Source organism: Chiloscyllium plagiosum, chromosome 5 (assembly GCF_004010195.1).
Source record: "Chiloscyllium plagiosum isolate BGI_BamShark_2017 chromosome 5, ASM401019v2, whole genome shotgun sequence".
Lineage (NCBI taxonomy): Eukaryota > Metazoa > Chordata > Chondrichthyes > Orectolobiformes > Hemiscylliidae > Chiloscyllium > Chiloscyllium plagiosum.
Window position 1 is genome coordinate 78,633,214 of NC_057714.1, and position 10,354 is coordinate 78,643,567.

Below are 10,354 nucleotides of genomic sequence, written 5' to 3' on the forward strand. Positions count from 1 at the left end.
CGTTCCATCCCCCACAAATGAGAGCATATTGCATTTTTATTATTTGCCGAACCTGCATTCTAGTTGTTTTTGCATTAGAACACATCGATCACTGCATGTCAGAGCTGTCATTTGGGGTGCTGCCCTACCATAAGTCCCGATCACACTAATGGCCTAATTCTTAAACAGAAAGGACAAAATTGTTGAAAGAACCGATCAATTTTGCCATTTAAAATTTAATCAGCACGTAGCCATGCGCGTATGGACGCCAAGAACAAATGTACAAATATAATTATTTAAAAATAAAATAAGAATTATTTATATGAGTTAATTGGTTGAAGGAGGTATTCGCTTTTATGTTTATCTTGTCTTCGACTGCCGGTGAAATTTTAACAATGCAAAAAGAAACAAAAACAGAAATTACTGGAGAAACTCAGAAAGTCTGGCAGCATTTGTACAGAGAAAACACAGTTAACTTTTCCAGTGAGTCTATTTCAGATCCAGATGTGCTGTAAGTTTCAACTGATACAAAGTGCACATTGGCTTCTTTGATATTAAAAAGTTAACTGCTTACCCTCTGGCAGTCAATGTGTGAGTTGTAAGCATAATATAACTCAAGTGGCAACCTGCATTTTCCAAAAGTTACTCCACCGTCACTAGATTTGCCCATAAAAGGGCTCATTTGTTATCGGCTGGAAGTGTTTGGAACCAGGAAGGTGACTCTCTACAAGAAGGAGAGCATAAGACCAACTGATACCAATGCTCAACCGTTTCACGGGATCTGGTCTTCCTTATCTTTGACATGTATCCTTGCCAAATGTAACGGAAACCTCAATCAAAATCTACGTCCATGTAATACCTTTTTAATTCCAACCTCACTTCTACTTTGTACCGATTGCAGTTATTTAGTTTGGAAAGACGGCTAACGTGAGATAACCAGGCAATTTTACACCGATTCTCAGCAGAAGCTAGTCTGATTGCAGTTACGTAACAACCTCATTTATATGGAACAAGTAATGACTGGTGTTATTTAAACAAGCATACTGCCAACGAGGCCCGTCAAAAATACTTTCATGGGTGCTATGAACTGATTTAAGCATATCTACTGCATATCCGATGAAAGACTTCATATTTTTTTTCGAGGTTCTAGAAGTGCAATAGGTTGTTCATAGTCTTCCGTTTTTCATATGTTCTGACCGACCCGCGTGCATTCCCATCATTGTTTTCATTTCATGGTTCCAATGTTTGTATTGATTTCCATTTTATGTATATTAGGTGAACTCCTTGGTCTCCTCAAGCAATGCTTTGGAAACGATAACACAGAAAGGACCGAGGTTTAACTAGTCATCTTAACTTTGGCACCCCTCACGATGACCTGACCATTCAATCTTCAAGACTAAGACGCTGGTGACACGAAATAATGAGCTTATGTCATCTTGATTCATTGGCAAATAGATTTTAAAGTCATAGGGATTTTCGAAAAAAAAAACCCAGTATTAATGACTAACCGAATAATTTAACATCAAATGATCCCGTCTCGCTTTGTCACCACACTGGATTGGAAGCATATGGTCTCAAGCTTGCATGGTTCTTTCGAAGTAGCGACTTGACAGCCCAGTGACATGAGTTACGTCATTGCACAAACCAATGGAAACCAGCCGAGGATGAAATGAGCTACTTCATGGACACAACGCCAACAACGAGAGATGTTGCTTCCATATCATTCCTCTGAAAAGATGCACTACGCTGTCAGTGGCTTGATCAGCGAGTTGCAGTTCTACAAATGTGAGTGAATCCATCACGAATTGCTCTTGGCATTTTGAGATTTTAAACGCGCATCGTTTTGGATGGGGAGAATTCAATAATTGTCATAGCTGCCGGCTCTTCGTGGGCATTTTAAGTTCACATCTTGAGATCAGCCTTTTGGATTGTATTCTCCTGTTGCACATCCAAAACCTGCTAATAGGAAACCTGCAATAGGAAAATACAACCATAAGACTGATCTCAAGATGTCAAATTAAAATGCCCAATTTAAAATTGTCCATGTTGTCTCTTAAGGAGAAAAAAGCGGCGACTGTCACATTTTCAGACCACAAATTTCCATCTCTTACCTGGTTACAGTCTGGAATGGTGCTTTGCTACAATGTAGAGTTTTCCCCCCAAAAAAATCGTGCTTTGCTGAATTTATTGGAACAGTTAAAGTAGAATTCATAAAACTCTCATGTCTCATTGTGATCCAATAAACATTTATGTTTTATATGTTGTAAGGCACGTATTATTTTTGATTTTCAGGATATAGGAGAAGTTTTAATTTTATTCCGCATTACAATGAATCCTTATATTAAAAAAAATACAATGCACCGATTCTAATAAGGCTCATTGAAACCTTTTTCTTTCACTCTCCACATTTTGCAAGCATTGTTGAGCCCCGGTGGAGAAACATTTTCTCAATGAATCAGAGTCTGACCTCCCCACCCCCACTCTCGCCACCACTCCAGCCTGCAATAGACTCTGAGCATTGATTCAGCAAAACGAGCAGCTTCATTAATACTACATAATTACTTTGGTGGGAGGACTCATGTTCGTATTTCAAATGGAATGGGAAATTGGCATCATACGGGAAGATCGACAGTGCTGCAATTTTAGTTGCAAAAAAGTAAACGCGAAAGCTAACGTACCGCTTTGGATAAGAGCGGCGCTCCAAAAATACGTAAGAACGTGCAGAGAAAGACGTTGCCATAAAAAAAACGTCACTTTTACTTCACGTGAGATTGGTGTTACAAAGATACGACCTTCATATCATTTGTAGTTTGATTTCTCAAATGCACATCAGCACAAACACTAATTTGCAACTCTCGTACTCCTATATTGCGCATGAGCAGAGACAGTCCATGAGGCTCAGAAAGAAAAAAAACTTATTTTGTGTAGATTAGCTTAGTATGCGAGAACAAGCACTCTTCTGCATTGAGAAAAGAAACTGACAGAACTGCGGATGTTGGAAATCTGAAACAAAAACAAATTGTTGGAGAAACTTAGCAGACCTAGCAGCATCTATGGAAAGAAAACGGAGTTGACGTTTCTGAAGAGGGACTTTCTCTCCTCAGATGCCACATTTGTTGAGTTTCTTCACTGGCACGGTTCATTGGTTAGCATTGCTGTCTCACAGCGCCAGGGACCCGGGTTCGATTCCAACTTCGGCTGAATGTCTGTATGAAGTTTACACATTCTCCCATGTCTGCGTGGGTTTCCTCCAACAAATTAGATGGATTGGTCATGCTGAATTGCCTATACCATCAGGGGTGTGTAGGCTAGCTAGATGTGCCGTGGGAAACAGGGGGATGGGGCGATGGGTTCGGGTGGGATGCTCTTCAGAGGATCGGTGTAGACTCGATGGTCCGAATGGCCTGCTTCCGCATTGTAGGAATTCTATCAGTTTCCCAACTGTTGTGGGCGTTCACCTGATCGGACGGGTTTACACAATTACAATGGGAAGAAGGTAAATATCTCTGAAAGGTGACAAACTCGCCACGTCAACATTAGTTTTCTTGAAAACGAGCGAACCACTAATAACCCACCACGAATGGCGCTTTATACGAATGCATTGTTGTAAAATCACATTTCTTTATAATGTACGGGTTATCTCACTTCCGCCGTCTTCCATAATCTTTGCTGCAGTTCATTATTCAATCGTATATACAGTTATATTTTTAACCATCTTGCTTTATACCGTCAAGCTGAACGACAATTCAAAAATCTGTATTTTGCTTGAGACAGAGTGCAAATCATGATCGCTTCAAATCAATTTTTCTTGTAAGTGAAAGGACGATTCCGAATTAATTTTACGTTATGATCTACTCAAAGGCTGTAAATGTAACTGATGCTTGTGTTGTTTCAAAAAGTGTGTAGTAAGTGTGTATCAATTCTCCATTATTTTATATTTGGCTAAACGGTAAAGTTTACCGTTTCTGCGAACCGGATACAGCGTTAATAACAACTAATACAATAGTCGTACTTAATGATTTTGAAGGCAATTTGTGCATTTTGTGTAATCAATGACCCAAAAGACTGCATATGCGATCTGGACTGTTTAAAAAAAATCTGCATTTATTTAGCGCCTTTCACGACCTCTAGACATTGCAACTACGTTTTCAGCTTTACTACTTTTTTAATGCTAAGCAATTCGGCGGCCAATTTGCGTTTAGCAAATTAACAGCAATATAATAACAACCAGATAACTGTATCTGATGTTCACTGACGGATACATATCGGCCAGGATAAGGAGATAGCTCTTCTTCGAAATATTGCCATGGAATTTTTAGGTCCTCACAGGAGTGCAGACAAAGCCTCAATTTACCATTTTGATCTGAAAGATGGCATCTTTGACAATACAGTTGTCCTCCAGTCCACTTGACTAATTTCTTTGAAGCTAAAACAAATCAAAATATATCAGTCAAAGAAATGTCCGTTCGAACACAGAAACCATATGCAGTCCTTTATCTTCCCAGCAGCTATTTACTCAACCCACATCGATTCCGCAGTTCCTGGATTTTTTTTTCTCGTGTAACTATTACTAGAACAGAGGTTTAATGTGTGTGTAAAAGATATGATGAAAACACTCTGCTATTTGAATGCACGAAGTGATAAAGAAAATTTAATTCCAATTACACTTCATGTTCTATGTATTGTGTTTCAATAGGCGGTCCATTTCATATTGGTCCAATGCCTGCACATGCGCAGTTTCCTTGACTTGTTTCCCCCTCGCTACACCGCGACCCCCCACCCTCCAGTGCTGGGACCAACTGGAGTCATCACAGGAATGTCGTCAAAGTCTCACCTTGAGCCGATTGAAATGTCATTTACCAGGAGAATTTTTATAACCTAGCAGTTCTATGTAAGTTAACCTGATATATAAAATGCAAAATATGACAAAATAAACATAATCAGATATATCGTCACTAAACTATACGAAGTTACGAAAATAACTTTTTCGAGTAATTTTATTTTTCGTGGGAGGTGATTTTCTTGAGGTTAAATAATCGGATTGCAAATGTCCACGCAGCAGTCACAGCGTCTTACGTGCTAGGCATCCCTTTAGATTTTGGAAAAGAAAAGACGTCATATTTACTGTCGTAATATCAATACTGTATTTTCAATGCATACGAAAAGTGAACTATTCTGTCTGTTAAATCCGGATTTTGACAATATAGAGACTTTTCATTTATTTTGAATTGAGTGAGAATTATTTACTAGTTTCAAATAATTTCAAAATATTCTTTCGAAGATTTATTTTAAAGGAATACACAGATACTGGCAATAGTACTGAACTACAAAATATTTCTTTTGGGGAAACTATTCACAAATATAACAGTCCGTAAATCTCTGCAGGAGAAAAACAACAGATCTAATGAGTTGTATCCAAGAATAATTCTATTGGCGACATGGAAGTGGTTTATGATTCAATAACTTGACTACAGAATACCCAGACGAAGATCACGTGTTTACATTTGCCGTTCCTTGGTAGGATATGATACAGGTCCAACTTGTATAAAATTTTGAGGGTACGTGCTAGTTGCTACGACTAACCCCCTCCTCCCTATTCGGACGTCTAAAATTAGATCATAATTAAGGAGATTCTCGCTAAGGTCTCTCCAGTTTAATAAGGTTGGGTACTTGTGAGTACTGTTGTAATACACTCATATACCTTTGCAAAGCAATCTCTCAAAGCAGACTGTGATCATATGGGGCAACAGTATCTAACCGAACATGTGAAAAATTGTAATTAAGCACTCAGCAACTTCAAAAGTATTCAAAACTCGTCAACGTCTAAGCGTTCATTCTCAACACTAATATAAATATAAAATGTATTTATGACAAATACGTTGTTTAATTGTCCTTGATAAAATTAGAAAGGTTTTTGGTAATGCAGCGCCGGCGTTCTGTCAATGAATTGATCATTCACAAAAAAGACAAATTCGAAATTGCTAGTTAATTTTAAAAAAACTGCAGATGCTGGAATCTAAGGTAGACAGGCTTGAAAGAACAGCCAGCCAGGGAGCATCAGGAAGTGGAGAAGTCAACGTTTCGGGTGTAACCCTACCTCGCAACTAAAATAGCCACTTGTGATCTTTAAAATAAATGGAATTTTATGTTTGTATTATAGAACATTTACTAACGCGTAAATTGAATTCTCAGGGATACATTTGCAGAATGCGCCGTCCTCATTTTATAAATTACTTCGGACATCCTTTAACAGCCATTTCATGACGCCAAAAGCTCCTGATTGACAGCCTAACACCGGGTCAATGAGATGCACTGCAACAGCCCAAGACTGTGACGTCTGAATAATAGAGGCGGGCCTTGAGATGTTGATTGATGCGTAATTACCCCTGTAACAGATTAACTCCGATCTCGGGCGGCCAGAATTACTAAACTGGCTTTACAGTTTCACTTTCCTCATTCAGCATTTGGGAAACATGGCTACTCACACCAGTATATCATGCGGTGGTCCTCACATTTTAAAGGCAAGTGCATTTTCAAGTATTTTTGCGTCGTTTGTTATTGATTTACTTTGACCTGTTTGGTAAAATGTGATAATTGTTTCATCGATCACCAAAAAAGAGAAACTAAACTTAATGGCTCCTTACGGAGCGAGCAACAGCGCACAGTGTACGCCTTGATTTGCGCTTGCGTCATCTGTATGGGAGCCAAATACAGCTGTAGAGAACACTTGTTTTACATTCAATACAACCATCCTGAACATTGCAGAGAATTCACAAAGTTTGGCAAACGATGCAACTTTAAATTTTTAGCTTAAATCATTTATACTATATTTTAATTACAGTATCGTTTCAAGTTCTAAAAAATGTGATTGCGAGATTCGAAGTCAACACAAATGCAGAATGCCAAGGAATTGAACAATACATTTAATAACAAATCACTTGATTTGTTGAATCTCAGAAAATGTTTCTTTTTTGAAACAATGGACAACGGAGGCGACCTTTACCTACCAAAATAAATGCTTTTAAAATGTGAGTGGATGTAGTCGAAACATAAGAACGTTATTGAAATCAGATAACAAAACAAATAATAAAAAAGCTGGATATGAGCCGATACGTTCAAATAAGCTTTGTAAATTTTACAAAATACACATTTATTAAAAAAGATTGCAATTGACATACATGTAAAATAGATTGTATATCTTCTGAGTAGTAATAGATGCGATTAGCTGTTAAAATACAGACACGAGTTAGATCGACACAGTTTATCATTTAAGTTAACGTTTTGAGTCAGTGTGCCCGAAAGGTAAACGCTGTTTCTTCAACGCTTTTTCTATTTAATATTTCCAGCATCCATAGATAGTTCTTTGTTGTACTATATTTTCAATTGCTATTTTTCATATTAGCACTTTCCAAATGGTAAAAAATTGAACTTTGGAATACATGGATGTAATATTGCGAATATGGATTGGTCTCGCCGAACTATTTTTTCACAGTTACATACATTAAATAACAAACAGGTTTGCGCTGAAAAAAAGTTATGATCGTCAATTTTGTATTTTTTTAACATATTCCTGCACGAGCAAACAGCTAAAATGACGTGCCTGGACAGGGTTGCCAGTCAAGATTTATTTGTTGCTTTATGTTGACTATATAAACTGTTTTTCGCTATAGTGTGTAATCAAGTCCAAACACCAGCTGCTAACCACTTTATGTGGAGCAAAGGGGTTTGTATTCAGAACGATCAGAAAAATCCTGAGACACAGCTACCGTTTGTGTTTGCTATCACTTCAACTATTTCCGCTTTAACCTTCAAGATATGAATGTTGTACCGTTCAAACTACTGAATTCGCATTTTATTCTGTGTTCTTCATATAAATGTTTCCCGCCCCAAGAGATCAAGCTTGATTGTGCAATCAACTGCATTCCTAGTGTACGTCCGAGTGAAAACTGACTAGAGAAAATTGCACGGAACGGCCAATCATTTCTTTTCATCTGAAAATGTTGCATTGTGTGGTCGAATCGGGAGCATAGGCAGATTACACAGTAACAAAGCCTAGGTTGGTTGCTGCTGCTGCTACTCCACGCAGGATAATGCGAACAATTCGTTAAAAAAAGCAGTGCATGTCAGTCAGGGTCAGTAACAAAAACGGAGTGTGCTTGGGGGGAGCGGGAGGGGCTTGAGATCGTCAAGTTGCAAACTCACACCCTGAACACTTGCGAACAAAGTAACAGGAATAAATAATGAAACAAGAGCCCATGCTCTGCCACTTGGTCCGCTCACGCGCTTCAGCTCACAATCATAAAGTGGCGACCTCGGCCAAGATTTGATGAGTATCCCCTTCCGGTTCGTCGCCGTGGTAACCGCAGCACAGCACAATTCACTGGTTGTCTTGGACACACATAGAGCGAAACAGTGGTGGCAGTAGCTGCAGATGTCTGAGTCCGCAATAGCTCTCATCCATTAGATATCTACATTAGTACGGGCACAATGACTCAAAGACTAGCTTTACAAGGTAACAATCTTTCAGAAATTCTAAATATTATTGACTTATTTTGAAGACTACTCTTGGAAATGGATTTGGTGAAAGCTATTGTCTTTGATGGGCGGGGGTATACGCAAAGTTACTTATTTTTTCTGATGTTGTAATTAAGCACCGACTACTTGTATAAGATAAAGCAGAGACTTGCATAATACTCTTCACCAGCTCAGAGTGTTTGAAATTGATTTACCTATTAGATTTTTAAAATCTAGGTAATTGTAATCATTGTGTGAATGGAGGGAACTGCGCAGCAATTTCCCACAGTTAGTAGTATGATAATGAGATGTAAATGTTGACCAGAGAATTCCCCAGTTATTCGAACAGCCCATGGAATCTTTTATGGACCTCAACTGGGGAGGCAAGACCTTGTATTTAACAGCTCATCTGAAAGACAGCACTTTTACAACAGTGAAACAGTCTTTCAGGCCTGCACACGAGTATTAGCCTAGGTTTGTGTCCAAATCTCTGGGACCAGACAGGAACACATTACCTTTCAGATACAAAAGCAAGAGAACTACAGCTAATATTGTGTGTGCTATTAAGACTGTTGTTGTATCATAACATGTGTGAATTCTTGTGCTTGAAGAATTTATTCAATTTTAATTCTGCCCCAACAGTTTTTGAGCAGTACCAGAAGGCTAGAGCACAATTTGTACAAACAATTGCAGAACTTGCAACAAGGCCACAAAATATTGAAACTCTCCAGAATGCAGGTAAAATGTAACCAACTTTGTGCTCAGCATTCAGTGGTAAATTTGCATTGTGTAAAAAGTACATAGACTGCTGATCTTAGTGAAAATAGGAAGTGACCATTAGTTTCCATTCAATACCATAAAAGCTGTAGCACTATGAGCAAGTATTAAAAGTTTAAACATATGGTTTTGTAACATTTTAGATTCAAATATTTTGAGTAGGCAGACATGCATGTGCTTTACTGAAGTCCAGGAGTTGTTAGGTTCTTTTCCCGAGGTTTCGCACAGGAGGTGCAATTCACACACACTAACTTCTGCAAACAGTTAAAGTTTATTAAAGCTCGTACAACTAGGTGACCCCTTTTGACCTTCTTCACAGGCTTGCGAAGTCGAGTCAAAGTGAGGCCCTGAACAAACTAAACACATCCCCTTTATACAGGTCACTTGGCCGTACTTATACATATTCTGGATTAGTGGTGCTGGAAGAGCACAGCAATTCAGGCAGCATCCGAGGACAGGCAAAATCGACGTTTCGGGCAAAAGCCCTTCATCAGGAATAAAGGCAGAGAGCCTGAAGCATGGAGAGATAAGCTAGAGGAGGGTGGGGGTGGGAGAGAGTGGCATAGAGTACAATAGGTCAGTGGGGAAGGAGATGAAGGTGATAGGTCAGGGAGGAGAGGGTGGAGTGGATAGGTGGAAAACGAGCTGGGCAGGTCGGACAAGTCCGGACAGGTCAGGGATCGAGTTGCTGGAGGTTAGAAGCTAGGATGAGGTGGGGGAAGGGGAAATGAGGAAACTGTTAAAATCCACATTGATGCCCTGGGGTTGAAGTGTTCCGAGGCAGAAGATGAGGCGTTCTTCCTCCAGGCATCTGGTGGTGAGGGAGCAGCGGTGGAGGAGGCCCAGCACCTCCATACCCTCTTAGCAATGGTTGAGTCTGGGGGACTTGTTAAACTAATTAAGACTACTATTTCTTAAAAAACATGTAAATAATGTATAATTTTTAAGTGTAATTGCGCAACTTCATCACGGAACACAGAAGCTTCAATCTCTGTGTTGCTGTTTAAAAAGGGGAGAGATTAATTGAAGTTGAGGGTGCTTTGGTACTTGCGGACAGTGGTCTTCGAAAATTGCTGAACTCTGA

The 10,354-nt window shown here is 39.1% G+C and overlaps 1 protein-coding gene across 3 annotated transcripts in view; it reads left to right on the forward strand.

The window, feature by feature from the left end:
* The first annotated feature begins 6,380 nt into the window (after positions 1-6,380).
* The window catches only part of spag6 (sperm associated antigen 6), a 206,000-nt gene continuing 202,026 nt past the window's right edge, over positions 6,381-10,354 (forward strand). For 2 of the 3 annotated variants that reach the window (XM_043690438.1, XM_043690439.1), the window contains exons 1-2: positions 6,381-6,500; positions 9,136-9,231. In XM_043690438.1, coding sequence (XP_043546373.1) covers positions 6,476-6,500; positions 9,136-9,231 — 121 coding nt within the window. In that variant the 5' untranslated portion in view covers positions 6,381-6,475. Of the gene's footprint in view, positions 6,501-8,277; positions 8,492-9,135; positions 9,232-10,354 lie in introns of those variants that run through there. The other variant, XM_043690437.1, reaches the window with a different exon arrangement.